The sequence below is a fragment of the Arvicola amphibius genome, chromosome 4 (assembly GCF_903992535.2).
Source record: "Arvicola amphibius chromosome 4, mArvAmp1.2, whole genome shotgun sequence".
In the NCBI taxonomy this organism is placed as follows: Eukaryota; Metazoa; Chordata; class Mammalia; order Rodentia; family Cricetidae; genus Arvicola; species Arvicola amphibius.
The window spans coordinates 49,857,017-49,878,518 of NC_052050.1; the positions used below are offsets into that span (position 1 = coordinate 49,857,017).

The 21,502-nt window shown below is 44.4% G+C and overlaps 1 protein-coding gene and 1 pseudogene across 1 annotated transcript in view; both read left to right on the plus strand.

The window, feature by feature from the left end:
* Positions 1 to 12,866, plus strand: part of LOC119813648 (NACHT, LRR and PYD domains-containing protein 1a-like) — a 70,355-nt gene extending 57,489 nt beyond the window's left edge. Inside the window, 3 exon segments of the mRNA XM_038329044.1 lie at positions 10,364 to 10,408; positions 10,816 to 11,085; positions 11,214 to 12,866. Coding sequence (XP_038184972.1) covers positions 10,364 to 10,408; positions 10,816 to 11,085; positions 11,214 to 11,449 — 551 coding nt within the window. The 3' untranslated portion in view covers positions 11,450 to 12,866.
* A 7,589-nt stretch (positions 12,867 to 20,455) lies between these two features.
* LOC119813236 lies at positions 20,456 to 21,103 on the plus strand (annotated as a pseudogene).
* Positions 21,104 to 21,502: the final 399 nt, after the last annotated feature.

Genomic DNA, 21,502 nt, shown 5'->3' on the forward strand with positions numbered 1-21,502 from the left:
GGGTCTGACCACAGTTTAATCTGATGCTGTGTTAGTCGGTGATTCCTAATTTTGACAAAATATGTGAGAAAAACAACTTAAGAACAAAAAGTTTTGCTTTGATTCATGGTCTTAGAACCAAGTTTCAGTCCATGGTCAACTGCCTCCATCTCTTTGAGCCAGAGGTGAGACAGGATTCCATGGAGTAGGAGCTTGTAAGAGATGAGGCTCTTTACCTGGTAGCTCTGAAGCAGAGAATAAGGATCAGGAGTTAGAATGAAGAGAAGAGAAAGGGGAAATGAAGGAGACAGGGGAAAGAAGAGAGGAGGAGAAGGAGAAGAAGGAATAAAGTCCATGCAAATATTCTCTTCCAGGTCATGCCTCCAGTGGCCTACTTCTTCCATTGTACACTCTTATTATATAGTGTCCATTCGCAGTGCTCACACAATTATGAGTGCATTAGTGTATGATGTCATTCATAAATTCACAGTCCTCAGAACCATCACCTTCTAATATGGCTGTAGAACTGGTCCTTCAACACATGAGCATTATCATGTCCAAATCACCACATACTATAAAGTCTCATTTTCTCAGTCTTGTATCCTAATTTCCTCCCCACTGCCCTTGAAGTGACAGATTTGGAGATGCACAAAGCATCTGGCTCCAGTTCACATATTATCTCAGCTTTAAAATGAGGGGACTTTGCTAACATGAGATAATCAATCTCAAATCCATACATTTTTAAAATAAAATTTGTTGACAGTTTTATACATGCATGCAATGCATTCTAGTAACTCCACCCTAAACACGCCTTCTTATCTCCCTCCTACTCCTGCCAGCCCCTCTTCTTCAATACAAATCTCTCTTCCACATTCACAGCATTTTGCTTTGTGTCTCACAGAGTTTAACTGGGACCAACTGTGTGCCCATGGGTTTTTGCGCTAGCCAGTAAAACCCAGTGAGCTCACCAGCAGGCACACAGATGACCCTTGTCCTCATAATCTATTATTTGCCAGTAATTTCGCAGTAAGTGGTACTGTCCCTGTGAACAGCTTCCCCATGTCCAGCTGAGTGACGGGCAGGCCCTACTTGTGTGGTCCAGAGACAGTAGGTGCAGGTGCTATGAGTCCATGATGGCCATGGTCATGTCCTGATGAGAAGAGAGCACGTCACAGCCCTTCTCCATACCTTCTGTCCCTACATTCTTTCCACTTCTGAAATTACCCGGCGCAAGAGAGAACAGATCACAAAACACACAATGAAACCCACTTTAAGAGTTTATTAAAGAGAAAGATACATGCACACAAGCCTGAGAAAGTTAGTGCGGGGGAGAGAGCTTGGACCTGTCCTGCTGTTAAAGCTTGCCTATCACATGCGCACAGTGGCTTACATCATACACAGGTGACGGAGCTCACGCATGCACACAAGGGTTTATGTAGCTGTGACACGCATAGGTGACGTGACCGTGTTGCATGTATGTCACATAGAGCCTAAGGACCCTAGGTGGCTGTTTAATTTGCCTGGGCACTGGTTGGTGCATGCATGGCCCTGGAGCCCGGAAGTGCCGGCCACAGCGCTGTGCCATAGGAACCATAACATTACACCCTTTTGTTTATTATTTTTTAAAAAAATGGGGGTTAGGGGTCTCCAATAGGTGGGAATGGGACATTGGGTCTCTCAAGGTTGCTTTCTGCTGGTTTTGTGGGCATCGGAGAGTTGGGGTGCTTGACCAGGGGTAGCTGGTTACTTCCTTGATCCTGGGCTCTGTGGAAGTGGCTGACCAGCAGCTTGGACCTGGGAAGATACTGGCAAGGCAGAAGATTATGTTTAGAAAAAAAAATTAGATCCTGGTGATTGAGGGAGAAGAGTCCCAAGATGGAAGATGGAGGGGGGTTCCCTGGATTCCCGAGGTGGAGGAGGAACTTTCCCAGGAGTCCCAAGACCAGGAATGAAGAAGAGCTAAGTTTTAAACATATTAAAAGCTTATGGTTATGATAGTATAGTGTTATAATAGAAAATAGTTGTATAGTGGGAGAGGAGGGAAGAGAAGAAAGGGGAATTATTCGACCTCTTAATGTTTTAGCTGAAGCAAACCTTAAGGCACTTGTTTTCTTTAGCACCATGGTGTTACCTTAACATCTAGGAGACACTGCTGCAGTCAGTGATAAACCTGTTATGCTAAAGCCCCTTTTGTGAATCTCCCTTTGAAGTCTGGGGCTGTGAATGTCCCCAAACTTATTGTTTCTTACTGCCTGGGCCTCTGAAAGTCTTTGTACTTCTGGCTCTGTGTTTAATGATGGTCCCTGTAACAACAGCTGAATGATTAACTGGAAATTTAAGTATAACATTGGAGATACATAGAAATTGGCAAAGCAGATAGGTGAAAGAGAAAAAGGGAGAATTAGAAAGGGGAGCATATGGAGTTTGGGCACAGGAGAGTTGAGTACGGTGGTGAGACTTTATTCTTCTGGAACTGAAGAAAACGTAGCTGATCTTGATGTCCTCTGGAACTTAAGGGAGCAGGGCCCTGTTTGAGTTACTGTAAACAAGGAGGAGCTGTCTGAAACTGGAATAATAAAAAGTTTGAGATGAGACAGGTGAATCCAATGAGGGAGGCCCTTGAGCTTGACAGCTATGAGAGTTACAAGAATTACTTTAAAGGTACCCTGCCATTTAGGGGAAAGGAGTGAGGGGCATTGGTCTATGGGGGGGGGGGTATAAAAGGACCTGGTCTCCGATTTTAATTGGAAATGGGCAGGGGTTGGTGTATGGTTGAGGTAATGAGTATTCAGTAAAATTCCGTAATAGGGAGCAAAGATGAAATAGCAATGGCATAAGCAGGTGATCAGGTGAGAGGCCGGGAGTTAAAACCAGCCACCAATACATTAGTTCAAAAGGAAAGATGTAAAGAGGGCTTTGGGGGAGTTAAAACTGGCCACCCATACATGAGTTCAAAGAGCGAGATAGAAAGGGGGCTTTCCGGGAGAACCCAGAGCCCAGGAGCCAAGAACGAGGCCATGGGCTCTTCACCCAGTCAAGGTGAAAGCTACTGTGACATCCTAACAACAGCATTTTTTAAAGGAATGGCTAATGGTAGTTTGTCTACCTTCCCTGAGGACTGAGGATGGTGTGGGATATCAAAGTGTGAAGAGCCTTAGATAAAGTTTGAGAGATCTGGGAGGTAAATCTGGGTCATTATCTGATGAAGAGAGGTTGGGATTTCAAACCAGGGATAATTCTCAGAGAAGAACATCAGAAACTGTCTGGGCCCTCTTATTAGTGGCGGGGAACCCTTCAACCCACCTAGACATGGAAATATTTAACTCATTTAACTCATCTGACTGTGAGCATATGAGTAAAATCAAGCTTCCAGTCAGTTCCTGGAAGGGAGCCCCTGGCCTGATGAGTGAGAAAAGGGAAAACTATAATATTTGAACTTGGAATATGGCTTTTGACAGATTTTACAAGAGAGTGCTAGTGATAGCTTTTTAAGATCTCTAAGTCCTCGGGAGTGGGTTGGAGGTGAACATTGCTATTAGGATGAAAGAGCTGATGTAGATAGGACAGAATTTGCCAGGTGTCAGGGGGTGTCTGTGAGAATGTGGGCTGTACTGTATGAACCCCCTGAAGTGACTGAGGTAGGTTTGGGCTCTGGAATGCTGCTGTTATAGCTGCTTGGTCAGCCCGGTTATTTCCCTTGGAAATAATGGAACTGTCGGTCTGATGAGACTGACAGTCAATAATTCCTATAGCTTTGGGGAGATAGGAGGCTTTTAACAAGTCCATAATGTAACCTGAGTTAGTTATGGAGCCTCCTTTTGTCATAAGTCTGTGCTCTTTCCAGATAGCTGCGTGGGACAGGAGGATATGAAAGGCGTATTTGGAGTCTGTGTAAATATTTAAAGATTGCCCCTGTGCTAACTGGAAGGCACGGGTAAGGGCTATTCAACCCGCTGATTAGCGGTATGGGAGGAGAGTGCCTGTGCCTCCACTACCCCAGTACCTGACACTACGTAATAGCCTGCTCTACGGGTCCCCTCACCTAAAAGGGAGCTGCCATTTGTGTACCAGGTATAAGTGGCCTGGGACAGTTTGCCCTCCTATATATGTGAGGAGTGGGGTAGTACATCCTCTAAGGTTTCTATGCAGGAATGAGATGGGGAATAATTAATATTAGGTTGAGGTAGGAGATTTTAGATATTAAGGGGTGGGCAAGGTTGGAAAGTGAAAAGTGAGTGTGGCATCTTCCACTAGTGCCACCTGGAAGAAAAGAACTCAGGAAGGAAGGAAGGTTTGTGAACCTTTATAAGTTAAAATATGGGACGCATTGTGGTGTGAGAAGACAGTGGTAGGTGACACAAAGGTTAGTTTCTTTGACTCACGAATAAGCTTAGCGGCTGCTAAAGTGCATATGCAGGGTGCGCAGCCCTGAGAAGTGAGGTCCAGCTTCTTTGACAGGTACGCTACCAGTGCAAAGGAAGGTCCCAGCTGATGACCTGGAACTCCAAGGGCATATCCCTCCTTCTCTGTTACACAGAGGGAGAAAGGATGAGTTAAATCTGGGAGATGGAGAGCTGGAACCTGGATAAGGGCTTGTTGGGATCTCTGGAAGGACTTAGTAATGGGATAGAGAAGGGGCTCGCACAGAGAGCCAAGAGCAGCCTCATATAAGGGGTGGGTGGGGAGAGAAAAAGAGAGGATCCAGAAACACAGGAAGCCAGCTATTCCTAGGAATGATAAAAAAAAAATCTCCTCTTTTGTAGAAGGAACTGCAAGGAACTGAATTAGTTTTTTTTTTCCTCTCTAGGGTAAAAGCTTTTTGGGTTGGGGTAATAGTTAAGCCCAAATAAATAACCTGAGAGGTAGACAGTTGGGCCTTAGAAGGTAAGACTCTATAGCCCTTTTTTTGGATAAGAAATTTAAAAGAGCAGAGGTATTAGTTTTGCTAATCTCCAAGGATGGACTGCAAAATAAAATATCATCTACATACTGTATGAGTTTAGACTTGGGGAGGGAGAGTGAGAGTAGATCAGAAGCTAAAGCCTGACCAAACAGGTGTGGCTGTCCCAGAATCCCTGGGGAAGGACGGTCCAGGTGAGCTGTGTGAAGAGGTGAGTGTCAGGGTCAGTCCAGGTGAAGGCAAAGATATTTTGAGATTGAGAGCTGAGAGGAATAGAGAAAAAAGCATCCTTGAGATCTAGAACTGAGAAGTGGGAAGTTCCTGGAGGGATAGTGGAAAGAAGTGTGTAAGTGTTAGGCACTACAGGATGAAGGGGGACCACTGCAGAGTTAATGAGCCAGAGGTTTTGGACCAGGCGATAGGTTCCATTAGGTTTTTTAATAGGAAGTATAGTGGTGTTAAAAGGAGAAGAGGTGGGGCAAAGTAACTTTTTCCTTAGAAGGTCAGAGATGATTGGCTTAAGTCCCCTAAGGATCTGCAGTGAGAGAGGGTACTGAGCTTGGGTAATGTATCTAGCAGAATCCTGTAATTGGCTAACAATGGGGAAATGGTGTTTAGCAATAGAGAGGTTTTGGGTGTACCAGACTTGGGGGTCCACTTGAGAGGCTGACAAAGAAATGACACGTTGGAGCTGGGCGGTTGGGAGGCTAGGAGGAGGAAGAGGGGAGCTGTTGGCGAATCTGGGGTGAGGTGAATGGAAGGAGCAAACATGATGTAAGCTCCTGCTTTAGCTAAAAAAGAAAAAAAATCTCTTCCCGTAAGAGGTACCGGGCAGGTTGGCATGACTAAAAATGAATGAGTGAGATAAATACCCCTAAAAACACAGTTAAGTGGTAGGATCTGCTGAGGTAGATAATAAGGCTGTCTACCTACCCAGACAATAGGAAAACTAGAAGGAGAGGCAAGTCCCCAAAACTCCCTCAGTACTGAGTATGTAGCCTCGGTGTCCAAGAGAAAAGAGATGGACCATTCTGATACTGTGATATTTGGCTCCCTATTACAGATGATGTTTGTAGTTGGGTCAAAGGGCAGCCTCAGTCATCCATGGCCAGACCTAGAAGGTCAGTTTGTGAATTTTCTGGGTTTGATTTCTCCATGCCACCATGTGCAGGAGGACAATCAGCTGTCCAATGCCCTTCCCTATGGCATCTTGGACAAGGTCTCGTGGGACCAAGATGAGGATTAGGGCATACTCTGGCCCAGGGACCGATTCTACCACATTTGAAACATGGGTCTGGTGGTTCTTGATCCCCCTTGAGGGGGGACAAGGGAGCAGCACAGACAGCACGGATCGGGCAGTCTGTCGCCTCAGCTAGTCGGGTGGCCAAGGCTAGCATTTGACAGTTATGATTATGAATTTTATCATTCCTTGCATGGTACACCTTAAAAGCCAACGGTAAGACTTCTGCCTGTGGGGTCAAGGAGCCTTTCTCCAAATGCCTAAGTTTAGCCCTAATGTCAGGGTAGCTCTGAGAAAAAAAAATTAAGTTATGAGTAACTGTCTGCCCTCTGTGGTCTCTGGATTTAAGTTAGTATATTGTAACAGAGCTTTAGTGAGGCATTTTAAAAAATACAGGTAGATTTTCCTTCATATCCTGACTAACCTCTAAGAGTTTACCATAATTTACTGGCTTGGGGGCAGCCTTACAGAAACCCGCAAGTAACAGCCTTACAGAAACAAGCTGGTCTCTAGCTGAAATACCACCTGCTCAGGGACCGCCTCTGCCCCCAGAGGGTGTGCTGCATTAGTCTGGTGAACCTCATCTGCATGTACTCTGGTCTGCTCCCAAACTCACCTGTGCTCCTCAGGAAGTAGGTTATTAGATAGGATTATATAAGTATCATGAAAGATGAGACTATAAGATTGGGTGAAGTATTGGAATTGCTTTATGAAAGAGGTAGAATTAGACATATAATAACCCAGCTTTTGCTCTATGTAGGAGAGTACTCAGAGGGAGAAAGGAACATGTACCTTGACCAATCCATCTACGCCAGCCACCTCTCGCAACAGGAGAACTTCAGCGGCTTGGCTTGGTCAGGGTTGGGTTCTTTAGCAGCACGTGAGAATGTGAAAGGAGGAGTAAAAATGCATGCTAGAGCCGGGCAGTTGTCGCAGCATGCCACCAGAGAGGAGGAAGGATCCAGAGCGGCTGACTGAGTAGTGAGGGGAAGAGGTTCGGAGAGGCAAAGAGGTAGATGTAGCTGCCTGCTGAGGTCAGAAAGGTGGGGGTTCATTAACAAGCTCCATAGCATAAGTGGGGTGTTCCTCCAGCTTAGATGGCATAGTCAGGAACATGTGAGCAGGTGAACAGCTTGTAAGGACAGAGGGCTTAGACTTAGAGCTCAGATAGTAAAAGGGTTAGATAAAAGGAAACTCCTTTCATCTGCCTGTGCGCTAACAATAGTTAGAAAGCTCCTACAGAATATTGGGATCAAAGGTGCCATTAGGCAACCACTCTAGGTTATTATCTAAAGGATACCCAGGCCATTTTGTGAACAATATTCTCTCAAGGGCCTAAGATCTCCAAAGACCTGAGTTTGTTTGCTTTATCAGTTTAAAAAACTAGAAATGGATATTATCTTGTGGAGTGGGCCAAAGTGTAATCAGGGAGCTATGGTTGCTCCCATCATACTTGTGCCACTATTGCAGCAAAGGGACCATCCTGCCAGGCAAAATGCAGAGTTTGCTTTCTGAGCCTGGCTTATCTTCCTCATAATTTTTCCTATTGTGTACACTTAGGTTTCATAAGGCCATTTTCTTCACACCTGAATAAAATTTCATTGTGTAAAAATGCCACACAATTAACTGTTGATGGACAGTTAGGCTTGCTACATTTCCAAGATATTGTGAACAGAACATCAATGAGCATGGTTATCCAAATGTCTCCACAGTAGAATATATATTCCTTTGAATATATTACCAGGAGTGGTGGGGTTTGGTTATATAGCAGTTCTATTTATAGTTCTTACGAAGCCTCCAGATTGATTTCCACAGTGGCTTCACTAGTTTGAACTCTAACGTGCTAGTGTATAAGTGTCTCTCTGTCCCCACATACATCCCAACAATATTTATCCTTTAGCTTTTTGTTTGTTTGTTTGTTTGTTTGTTTGTTTTTGTAGACAGGGTTTCCTGTGTATGGCCCTGGCTATCATGGAATTCTCTCTGTAGACCAGGCTAACCTTGAACTCACAGAGATCCACCTGCCTCTGCCTCCTGAGTGCTGAGATTAAAGGCGTGTGTCATGACCTCCTGGCATTCATTAACATTTATGTCTTTGATATTGACATTCTCAAGGGATGATATGGAATCCTAAGTAATTTAAACTTGTGTTTCCCTTATAGCTAAGTGTTTACTTGCCATGTGCATTTCTTCCTTTGAGAATTCTGTTACTGCTGTGGCCAATCATAGAATTGGGTTATTTTCTTGTTTAGGTTTTTTAGTTCCATAGGTATTCTAGTTCCTAATCTCCTGTCTCATGTTAGCTGGGAAGTCATTTCTTCCTCTCTTCACTTTATCATCACTCAACTGAGTCTCCTTTGTCATACAGAATTTTTTTAGTGTCCTGGATCCAGTTTATCAGTTATTGGATTTATTTCTTAGGCTGTCAGAGTTTTAGTCACACAATCCTGACTGTGTTGCAATGTTCTCTCTACGTTTACTCTACCAGTTTCAGGACACTAGGTCTCACATTGTCCTCTTAGGTCATGTGGAGTTGGCTTTTTAAAGGAAAGACGTTTTGTTCTTCCATGTGTTTCCTTGTAGTCTTTTCAGTATCTTTTGATGAGCAGGCTGTCCTTTCTTCAAAGAGTATTTTGGATTCTTTGTCAAAGGCCAAATACTGGTTATGGAGATTTTATCCAGGTCTTCTATTCTGTTCTATTGATCTGGACATGTTTTGTACTGGCTATAATATTAGTTTGAAATAAGGTGTGATGAATCTTTCCACAAAATTGTTTTTGTTCAGAATTAACCTTGGACATCTATTATCTTGTGGTTCCACGTGTATTTTGCATTTTTCTCACTCTGTTTGTGAAGAATGTCCCTGTCATCTTTATTGGGATTGTTTTGAGTATGTAGCATGCTTTCTTCCAAACAATGGCTGTGGTGAAGATGTCTTTGCATCTTCTAAGGCCTTCCTCAATTTTTTTCTTTGATGCTTATCTTTAATTTTTTTTTTCTTATAGAATACTTTGATTTCCATGGTTAGGTTTTTCTGTCCAAAATTGTGGGTTTTGTTTATTTGTTTGGCTATTGTAGGCTCATCCATGTTTTCAAGCTGACAAGAGATAAACAAATAGTGAAATTTCATAAGTACAGTTAACAATACAGTCTTAATCCAGACCCACAATGCCAAAACTAAGCTTCTGTCATTAGTAGCTCTAGAGACACCCATGCCTTGTTAGCTGTGAGACAGTAGTGGTTCCTGCTCTTGAGCTGCTACTCACAGGCTCCACACATGGCCAAAGAATAGGTTTTGCTCAGCCTTGACCTGAGTGAGCCACAGGTGGAGAACTGACCTGCCCCAGCAACAGGCCAGCATTTGAATCTCACTCAAGCACTTATTCCTTAGGAATCTTGAAAATGACTTAACTCATTTGTGTCTAACCTTCCTCACCTGAAGATCAGAATGAGTAACTCGTAAGATGGTTGGAAAGGTTAAGCACTGTTCATAGCCATCTAATAGTGTGATCCTTAGCTGATGGGGGCAATGTTGCTATTTCTTTATATTAAGCCAACCTCTTCTACGTGTTAATTATTTTTTCTGGGACTCATTAAGATCTATTTCCTTCCATGTGGGAAAGAATTCAGATATTAGAAGATTATAATCATAGCTCTCTTGTCTCCTCAATCTTAAATTTTGGCTTTTAAATCCGTGGTCACTTGTTGTCTTCATTATATGTTTCAGTCAGGATACACCAAAATGGCCCACTTAACATGGAGTGTAAGGAATATCATCTTTCCTTAATGCAAATGGAATCAGGGCTTCCAATACTACAAACGAAGTCCTTCAGATGGCTTCCCTAAACTGTTAGAGAAGAGTGAATTTAGAATTTTGTTGCCTTTGAGTGTACAAGGTCAAACAAGGACAAGAAAGTAGCTTTCTACCCTGAATCAAATGTCAAATAATTTAAGCCAGCAAAGGACTTGATTATTTCTCCATGAGGAATTCAGTCTAGGATACAATTGAGGCTGTGGTTATGTGAAAGAAAAGCCTTTTGCTCGTTCACATGTCTTCTCCCTCAACGATGACAGGCCTGGTGCCTAGATTCCCTGTGTGAGTAGGGAAATGTTCACCTTCCAGATTATATCAGAATTTCTGTAGTTCATTCTCAAAATCTCAGGCACGGTTGAGAGTTGCACAGAGAGCACTGAGTGTTGGTGACAGACATCCTTACAGATGCTTCATCTCTCCTTTCTTCCAGGGGATCTCAGATTTGCACTGCTCATGATGCCTGCAGTTCACAAAGGTAAGAAACAACTATATGAGGCCAGAGAAACCAATAGCATTCTGCTGGGAGATCACCTGACCCTTGGTGAGAAAGGCAGGAATCACACTGCTTCACCAGGACAGGTAGAAGAGGTGCATGCTCAGGACAGAGTTTCTCTCATGCCCCTTGCTGCTTTCCATGGAGACAATAACTCCACCCACTCCCAACCTGAACACCCTACCATGAACCCCTGCCCCAGTCATGCAAATTGCCAGACTAGTAACTGACCTCAGGAAGGTACAGATATTTTTCAAATGACCTTTCATAGGAAGAAGGGAGCCAGGGGTGCAGATGAGATGCATGATAAGAGCAGGAAGTGGGCAGCCAGTGAGAGAGTTCATGGAGAAGCCTTTCTATGCTCAGTGTCAGTCCCATCTTCGCCCCAGATGCTCCTGCCTTGCTACACTTCGTGGACCAGCATCGGGAGCAGCTGGTGGCCCGAGTGACATCAGTGGACCCTCTCCTGGACAAGCTGCATGGTCTGGTGCTGAGGGAAGAGGAATATGAGGCGGTGCGAGCTGAAGCTACCAACCAAGACAAGATGCGGAAGCTCTTCAGCCTCAGCAGGTCCTGGACCATGGCCTGCAAAGACCAAGTCTACCGAGCTCTGAAGGAGACCCATCCTCACCTGATCATGGACCTCTTTGAGAAGTCAGGTGGGATCTCTGAGGGGTGAGCACTCTCCTTTGAGTCCTGGCTCTGCCTGACCATCCTTTGGCCCTTGGTTTCTCTGTTTATAAACCAGTGGCCACCTGAGTTGCCTTTCTGATGCCACTGTTTCCAGGACAGCTCTTTGTGGACCCAGATGTTCCCTTTTGGCCTTGCCCAGCCTGTTCATGTGGGATGAGCATCTCAGGAAACTTCCAACAGAGTCAGCAAGTCTATTCAGGCCTTGGCCAGCCTGCTCTCATGAGTGACCAGTCTCAAAACATCCTGACCAACCATGATACACGCAGAACTGGGAGCATGGGGATGGAGACAATGAGATGGTGCTTTCCCTGGAAAGTGAGTGTCTTATGATTAGGGAAGGAAGGGAGCTTCTTAAACATTTCCTGCCTCTTTTTCCCACATAAATTTTATATAACCCTAGGTATATAGATATATAAGAATATAAACCAAACATTATTTACTGAATTTCAATCTTAAATAAATTTATATTAAAATAGCTTCTTGTTGTAATACAGTTTTACCATTTGATAAAGATGACAGCAAATTTGAAAACTACTGAGGTGGATTATTTTTTGCATAATGAATGAAACCTCTGTTGAAGATTTGATGCTGTAAGATATAGATAAACTTCAGTGTATCTGAGTTGGTGAATTGTAGTGATATTTCATTTGTATTTTAATAAATAAAGCTTGCCTGAGGATCAGAGAGTAAAACAGCCCCGCTGGTCAGACTTACAGACCAGGCAGTGGTGGCACACACCTTTAATCCCAAGAGCCACACTAGTTTGCCATAGAAACTGGGTGGTAGTGGTGCATGCCTTTAACCCCAGCACTAGAGAGGAGTATAAGACAGAAGACAGCTCTCTGACAGCGTCTCATTCTGAGATTCCTAGAAGCAGGATGACCATTTTGGACAGAGGTAGAGGTAAGAGCCAGTGGCTAGCTGTTTTACTTTTCTGACTTTCAGGTTGAACCACAATATCTGTCTCTGAGTTTTTATTAATTGTGCTACAGTGGATATTTTGCATCCTTTTTGCTTTACATAGACATGCAATGCACATTTCAGAAGCTGGTGGAAATTCTGTCCTAAATCCAAGCCAAAATTTGCTTAGTATCTCTTTATGTAATTCAAGTCAGCAACTAAAAACACATATTTTAAAACCAAATGATTTCACATAATAAAATACAAAGATATGTTCAACATGATACTTACATGTTAAAGAATTAAAATAAAAAAGAATTAAAATGAAAAATATTTAAATCTTTATATTTCATGATGAAGCTATCATGTTTCTCTAAGAGCAGAAGATCTTATATGTATAGGAAAATGTTGCAATCACAGTTAACAACAGTCGAGACCTAGCCAAGGTGTTTCAGGTACATCATAGGGGTTGTGTGTTGTGCAGGTTCATGCAATACAAAGTACTCAGGCTATGTGCTCAGATCCACAGATGTGATGAAGTCACGTGATGCAACATAGCACACACTTCAGAAACACCTCAGATTCAGTGCACATTTGAATTAAGCTTGTTGGATCCCTAGAGGACAGGCCTTTGCACCCCCACTTGATCTGTTTTGCACTCTTGAGGTTGGTTGAAAACAGGAACAAAAACAGGAACAATCTGTTGTTTTCAGCAATGTTTCTAAGGATGTTTACCCCTAAGCCATTGAGTTACATTGATGAGCTTCCTTCTATTGCTGGTTTGGCCTCCCCTGCTGAGGGCTATATATACTTGTGAGAATGTGGAATAAACGACTTGTCTACAGAACCTGAAGTGTGTTGCGTGTTAATCCCGACGTCCCTCGCTCAGAAGAACGACAGTTGCCATGCTGGCACGGCAAAGTGGAGGTTCCACCGAGATCTGAGAAAGAAGGGGTAGCAGACGGGGTCGTCCTAGGCCGGTAAGGACAGATTGGGTAAAATGGGATCCACAAGCAGTAAGAGAGACCTGATATGTCAGATAGCTAAATTGTTAGAGAAACAAGGAACCTTGGTCAAAGAGAGAACTATAGAAGATTTTTTAAGAATATAGCTGCAGCAAGCCCATGGTTTTTGACAGGTGGAGGTTTGAACATCTCCGATTGGAAACAGGTAAAAACGAATTTGCAGAAATGGCTGCAAAAGGAGGGTGCCGATAGGGTCCCTATATCTACCTTTTCGCTATGGCGCCTGGTTCTTGATGCCCTGCTTACTGACAAAGTGAAAGTGAGACCAGAAGTCATAGCGGTTAAAGAGATACTTGAAGAAATGCAGAAGGAGGAGACTCTCTGGTCCATAGGATCGGCAGAGTCACATAGGGACCAAAAAGAAATGTCAGAGGTACCAGGAGGAACTTTGGAATCTGGTGCAGGACTAAGGCTAGCGCCAAAGTCTGCCCGCTTTTGGGCGCAAAACCAGATAGCAATAACCTCTGAGTCAGAAAATGTGGAAGACAGCCTCAGCTCTAGTGCAGAGAATTGTTTATCTGATGAGGAAGCACAGCTAACGCAGGAAATTAAGGTGCTTGAGAAAAGGTTGAAGCGCTGTAAGGCGAAGGATTCCTTATGTGTGCCGTCAGCCCCACCTGCTTTTAATGAGGATTGGGGAAGGAGGGATTCCCATTGGGGACTGACAGATGACAGGGAGGCCAAAGAGGGCTCAGGAAGAAGAGGAGGTGTCTGTTTTCGGCCCCGGCACACAGTTGCTCCGGTTATAGAGATACCTGATCCTAACAATCCAGGACAGGTGCTGAGACATGTGGCCTTGAGCTTTAAGGAGATAAAGCAATTGAAAGAGGCCATGGCGGTATACGACTCTCAGGCCCCGTTTACTCTTGCCATGGTAGAGTCTTTTGTGGCATTGAATCTTATACCTAGCAATTGGCAGCAGCTATGCCATGCGGTATTATCAGGAGGAGATTACTTACTGTGGAGGGGAGAATATCAAGAAAATTGCTTACAAATGGCTAGGTTAAATGCGCAAGCAGAATAGGCACAGCGCAATCTAGACATGCTAACTGGAGCAGGAGCTTATGCTGACTTGGCCAATCAAATTGTGCTTGATCCTGCCGTATGTCTCCAGATGGCGACTGTAGCTACCAAAGCTTGGAAAGCCCTGCCAAACAAGGCCACGGGGGATCAGCTGTCAAAAGTTTTACAAGGGCCTTCAGAACCATTTCAGGACTATGTGGATAGGATATTGCAGTTGGCAGGGAGATTATTTGGTGATGTGACCACAGCTATGCCCATATTTAGGCAGCTGGCATTTGAGAATTCAAATAAAGACTGAAGGAAGCCTTGCGGCCACATAAGGCAAAAAGCTTAAATGAATATATCTGGATCTGCCGGGATATTGACAGGCATTTTATTCAGGGCCAGGTGATTGCCGCTGCCATCAGGCCTGGGCGAGGATCCCGGACAGCTGGGGATGAAACCTGCTTTAACTGTGGTGCCCTTGGACATTTTAAAAAGGAATGTCCACAACTCACTCGGGGAACTACTGCCAAACCAGGAAAGTTCCCACACTGTAAAAGGGGGGCCCATTGGGCAAATGATTGCAGATCTAAGACAGATATAGATGGAAGGCTTCTGCCAGTCCAAGGCCAACAGCAAGGAAACTAGTGGAGGGCCCCACTCCAGGGCCCCAGAACCTCAGTGTATGGAGCAATGACACCAGGAGTCAGGGGATCCCACCCCAGCAGTGGCCATATCCAGTTTGTTCCACAGGGCAATCCTTTTGCGTTGCAGACCTTGCCTGCACCACCCCAGGAAGTGCAGGACTGGACCTCAGTACCTCCGCCCGAGCAGTCTTGACAGCCCAAATGGGGATTCAGGCTTTACTCACTAATGTTTTTGGGCCGCTCCCTAGAGGGACCTTGGGGCTTATCTTAGGAAGAAGTAGTACTATCTTGAGGGGAATTCAAATTCATCCTGGGGTTGTTGATGCAGATTATCAAGGAGAAATAAAAATTATGACATCAGTTTCTCAAGAAGTTACAGTAATTCCTCAGGGGGGTCGTATTGCCCAATTGGTCTTAGTACCCTTAGTTAACACCTCCAACCCCACGGCCAGGTTCAGTCGGGGTGCTAAGGGTTTTGGTTCATCTGGCACTGCAGCCTTCTAGGTAGCTCATATGAAAGAAAGGCCACGATTGGAATTAACTATTGATGGGAAGTCATTTAATGGAATTTTAGACTCTGGAGCTGATGTCTCTGTCCTGTCCTTAGAATTTTGGCCTAAGAAGTGGCCATTAGAAAGTAGTACTGGGGGCTGGAGAGATGGCTCAGTGGTTAAGAGCATTGTCTGCTCTTCCAAAGGTCCTGAGTTCAATTCCCAGCAACCACATGGTGGCTCACAACCATCTGTAATGAGGTCTGGTGCCCTCTTCTGGCCTGCAGACCTACACACAGACAGAATATTGTATGCATACTAAATAAATAAATATTTTTAAAAAGGAAAGTAGTACTGCCACCCTACAAGGAATAGGTCAAGCAAGTCCCAAGAAGAGTGCAAAAATATTAAAATGGCAGGATAATGAAAGTCATGAGGGTTACTTTCAGCCATATGTCCTCCCAGGACTACCTGTTAATCTTTGGGGAAGAGATAGATGTTCTGAGTGAGATGGAAGCTGCCTTGACCACTCAGCCCACACCACCACCACCAGCATCCCAAATTATGCAGCAACTGGGATGGAGACCAGAACAAGGGTTGGGAAAACATCTGCAGGGCCAGTTGCAGCCAGTGACACCAGATAAACAAATTACCAGACTGCTGGGAGACCGAAGTGGTCTAGGCCATTTTTAGTTAGGGTCACTGTTCCCATGCCTGCCCCAATTCCTATAACTTGGAAATCTGATGATCCAGTTTGGGTGGAGCAATGGCCCTTGACTCAAGAGAAATTGCAGGCTGCTCATGCCTCAGTCCAAGATCAGCTATAGGCTGGGCACATTGTCCCCTCTACTTCCCCTTGGAATACACCCATATTTATTATTAAAAAGAAATCTGGAAAATGGAGACTATTACAGGACCTCAAGGCTGTCAATGAGGTAATACAGCCTATGGGTCCTCTTCAGCAGGGATTGCCCTGCCCTTCAGCCATACCCTGGGACTAGCATATAATTATAGTGGATTTAAAGGATTGCTTTTTTACTATTCCTCTAGCCAAACAGGATTGCCCTCGTTTTGCTTTTAGCCTCCCTTCAGTTAATTTTAAGGAACCAGCTTTGCGATTCCATTGGATTGTACTCCCACAGGGCATGAAAAATAGTCCTATCATATGTCAAACTTATGTTGCTGCTGCCTTGGAGCCTGTCCGCTGTCAGTTTCCACAGTTATATATTGTTCATTATATGGATGATTTATTAATAGCACGGCCTGATCAAGATCAACTGCTCAGGGCTTATACTCAAATGCAACAGGATTTAGAGAAGGCGGGGTTGATCATAGCTCCTGAGAAGGTTCAAATGCAAGCCCCATATTCCTACCTTGGATACCAATTGGACATGGATGGAATTAAACCAAAAAAATTAACTATTGACACCTCTCATCTTAAAACCTTACATGATTGGCAGCAGTTACTGGAAGATGTACAGTGGATACACCCCTCCCTAGCAATCAAAACATGTGACTTAAGACCATTGTATGATATGCTCTTGGGAGACTCTGACCCAACTTCTCCCCGAATATTAACACCTGCGGCCAGGCAGGCCTTAAGGCTTCTTCTGGACAACATTGAAAAGGTCCATCTCCAGCAGATTAATTATGATCAATCATTAAATTTTGTAGTTCTTGCTTCCAATTTTGCCCCTACAGGAGTCTTTTGGCAGGATGGACCTATTTTATGGGTACACATGCCTGCCGCTCCAGTGAGGGTAGTCACCCCATACTATGAAGCTATATTACAATTACTTTGGAAAGCTAAGAAGGTTGCTGCCCAGACATTTGGGAAGTATCCTGACAAGATTATAATACCTTATAGTAAAGACCAGCTAGTACATTTACAGCAGTACCATGATGAGTGGACCCTTTTCCTCACCTCCTTTTCTGGAAGTTTTGATTCTCATTATCCTCAGCATCCATTAATGGTCCTATTAAAAAATCATCCTGTTATATTTCCCAGAGTGATTAGAGGATCTCCGATACCCTCAGCTTGTGCTGTCTTTACAGATGCTTCCCCTAAAGGTAATGCAGTAGTGGTTTCTGGAGGAAAATATGGAAACGTCCTCTGGGGGATGTATCAGCCCAGGCTGCAGAGGTAACAGCCTGCCTCATTGCACTCCAGCTCTTCCCTGGGGAACCTGTAAATTTGTATACTGATAGTGTGTATATGGCCCACATCTTTAAGCCATTGGAGACATCTGCCTATATAACACCTACCTCTAAGGTCCATCATTTGCTCAGCTGTGTTCAGCATTTGATTTGGCAGCAGACTGAGCCTTTGTTTGCCAGACATATCCGCAGTCATACCCGGCTGCCTGGGCCATTGTCAGAAAGTAATGATTTTGCTGATAAAAATACACGTGTTTGCTTTACTTCGGACAACGCCCAAGAAATTCATGATAAATTTCACCTTAATGCATGCTCCCTTCGCCATCATACTCGATGCACGCGAGAAGTAGCCCAAGCCATTACATCGTCTTGCCCTCAGTATGCTCCTTTCCTAAGCAGCCCCAATTTAGGAGTTAACCCACGAGGGTTACGACCAAATTAGTTATGGCAGATGGATGTTACACACTTGCCTGCCGCAGGGAAACTTAAGTTTGTCCATGTATCAGTAGACACCTTTTCAGGAGTAGTTTTTGCATCCTTACATTCAGGAGAACAAGCAAAAGATGCCATTGCACACTGCCTTTCTGCGTTTGCCTATATGGGCAAACCTGAGGTTATTAAGACAGATAATGGCCCAGCATATGTCAGCAAAAAATTTTCATCCTTTTGTTCATTCTATGAAATTTCCCATAAAACAGGCATCCCATATAACACAATGGGTCAAGCAATCGTGGAAAGAGCCAATCAGACCCTTAAGCAATATTTTCAAAAAGTAAAAAGTGGGGAGTTCATATTCTCCCCAGCAACTCAATTATCCACCATTCTCTTTATTTTAAATTTTTTGACTGTGGATGCTGAAGGGCGCTTGACTATGGAGCGCCATACACAAGTTAGGGCTCAGAGCCTAGGATGGGTTCATTGGAAAGATCTGCAAGCAGGAAGATGGATGGAACCAACCCCCTTGTTGGCAAAGGTGAGGGGGCTGTATGTGTTTTTCCTCCAGGAGTTGATAAACCAATTTGGGTGCCAGAGTGGTGTGTAAGGCCAGTGACCCAGAATGAAGACCGCAGTGCTCCTTCTGCTTCAGGTGATGACTCTGGTAACAACAGAATTATGAGTGATGGAGAGTCTGGTGTGAAACCCCCCACTTTTAATGCCAGTTAGTATTGCATAATACCTATGGTCCCAAACCTGCTCTTCGGTGTTGGGATGCTGATAGAGATTTTAATCTCCACCCTACAGTTATATGGGGAGAATGTATCACTCAAGAGTCTGATTTGTTATACTGCTGGACGCAATGACTATTTGATCCTCTGCTTGCGTTCCTGCCCCATTTTTCTTTGTATTGTGGAATGGCACTTTGGGGGGCGATATTCTTATTTGTTCTTCCAGGATCTGCAAGCTGAGTAATTGCTGGGACGGTTCTGATGGAGCTTTGATCGTTCGAGTGCCTGCTGTGATTCCTCTGCCGGTGCTGGTGTCCCAAGAACATCAGGAGATTATCCCTTATCGACAGCGGGTGAACAGCTGCAATTGTTGCTGCTATTGCTGTTGCTGCCACTGCGGCTACAGTTGCTGGAGTTGCCATTTCGCAGATAGCTGTGACTACAGAGACTGTGGATCAGCTGTCTGGAAGGGTTAGCAAGTCCCTACAGACACGGAGTACTCTGGACTCTCATACTGAACTTGGACTTTTAAATTTAAATCAACAAACTGTGCTTTTGCAAGAACAGGTAGATTCCCTTTGACTCCTGCAACAAGTGTCTTGTACGTTACACCTGCTAATGTTATAAATGTTTCTGATGTGGTTAAACAGTTGAATGCATGTTTGGATGGCCCTTGGAATTTCTCCTTTTTGAATTTCACCCTGCAGACAGCTTATCATATTGTTAGTATTAATAGCACGTGGGTCCCTGCTGTGTCTGGATCCAGTCAGTAGAATGCCATGGCCCAGCTTGGGGGCTGAGTCCAGTGATTGTCTGGAATGCCCTCATTTGTACTGATATTGCTATTGGAGTTATCTGTTTTTGGTTTCTCTGCCACTCTGTGCAGCAATCCCACATACAGCACACTGTCACTCGACAAGTGTTGCTTGGGCTGTCTTCCGGTAATCAGGAAGTGCCCCGAGTCTGCCTGCAGATGCTGCAGAAGTCATGAGGGATCCCTATGATGGGCAACTGTCCTGGTATAGAGAGATCGCCTAAGACAGGGATTAAGACCTCCCGTAGACGGGTAAGAGTCTCTATCTGGGGGAGTCCTAAGATAGGGGCTCTCATGCTTTTAAAATAAAAAGGGGGGAATTGTTGGATCCCTAGAGGACAGGCCTTCGCACCCCCACTTGATCTGTTTTGCACTCTTGAGGTTGGTTGAAAACAGGAACAATCTGTTGTTTTCAGCAATATTTCTAAGGATGTTTACCCCTAAGCCATTGAGTTATGGTGATGAGCTTCCTGCTACTGCTGGTTTGGCCTCCCCTGCTGAGGGCTATATATACTTGTGAGAATGTGGAATAAACAGCTTGCCTACAGAACCTGAAGTGTGTTGCGTGTTAATCCCAACGTCCCTCGCTCAGAAGAATGACAGTTGCCGTGCTGGTGCGGCAAAGCTTAGCCATTGCATATGCACAAACATTTTGTTCTTGGAAAAATTTTGCAACAACCACATTTAGTTCTGCCATTCATATGGAGGGTGGGATTCACAGGTTAAGAAAGTGATGCACAGCCAGGTGGTGGTGGCGCACGCCTTTAATCTTAGCACATGGGTGGCAGAAGCAGGTGGATCTCTGTGAGTTCGAGGCCAGCCTGCTCTACAGAGAGAGTTCCAGGACAGGCTCCAAAGCTACAGTGAAATCCTATCTTGAAAACCAAAAAAGGAAAAAAGAAAAAGAAGAGAGAAAGGAGAAAGAAACTGATAAACTGCAGTAAACTGGGTGGTTGAACAGAAGATTCCATGATTCAGGGCTCTTCTTTTATTATTATTACTTTATAAATAACACCAATCAAAATTTCCACTTTCTCCCCTCCTCCACTCTCTTCCCACTCCCCCACACACTATTCCCCCTCCAGTTGTAAGAGAGGGCAAATAGGAGAGTCTTTTGGAAGGATTGCTGCCATGGCCGCCCAGGGAGAGCGGCAGGTCCAGTTCAAGCCTGTCCTGGTGGGCGACAGCGGCACCGGGAAGATGACGTTCGTGAAGCGCCACTTGACAGTCGAGTTTGAGAAGCATGTAGCCACTCTGGGCGTGGAGGTGCACCCGCTCGTCTTCCATACCAACAGAGGATCCATCAAGTTCAACGTGTGGGACACAGCCGGCCAGGAGAAGTTTGGGGGCCTGCGCGATGGCTTCTACATCCAAGCCCAGTGTGCCAATATAATGTTTGATGTAACATCAAGAGTTACTTACAAGAATGTACCTAACTAGCACAGAGATCTGGTACATGTGTGTGAAAACATCCCCATTGTATTGTGTGGCAACAAAGTGGATATTAAAGACAGAAAAGTGAAGGCAAAATCTATTGTCTTCCACCGAAAGAAGAACCTTCAGTACTATGACATTTCTGCCAAAAGTAACTACAACTTTGAAAAGCCTTTCCTCTGGCTTGCCAGAAAGCTCATTGGAGACCCTAATTTGGAGTTTGTTGCCATGCCTGTGCTTGCCCCACCTGAGGTGGTCATGGACCCAGCTTTGGCAGCACAGTACGAGCATGATTTAGAGGTCGCTCAAACGACTGCCCTCCTGGTTGAGGATGATAACCTGTGAGAAAGTGAAGCTGGAGCTCTGCGTCAGAAGTCTAGTTTTATAGGCAACTGTCCTGTGATGTCAGCGGTGCAGCATGTGTGCCACCTTATTTAGCTAAGCAGATCATGTACTTCATTGGATGCTGAAGGAGATGAATGGGCTTCGGAGTGAATGTGGCAGTTAAAACATGCCTTTTTTTTTTAACATACCTTCATTTTTTTGGACTTGCATATTTAGCTGTTTGGAACACAGTTGTTTCCTGAATTTTAAAAATAAGACTGCTCCAGTCACATCACACTATTCAGTCAGTGGTAAAATCTTGTTCCTGTCATTCCCATTCTTTTTGTTTAGAATCAGAATAAAGTTGTATTTCAAATAATCTAATAAAAAAGAGAAAGGGGGCAAGGTACCCTGCCCTGT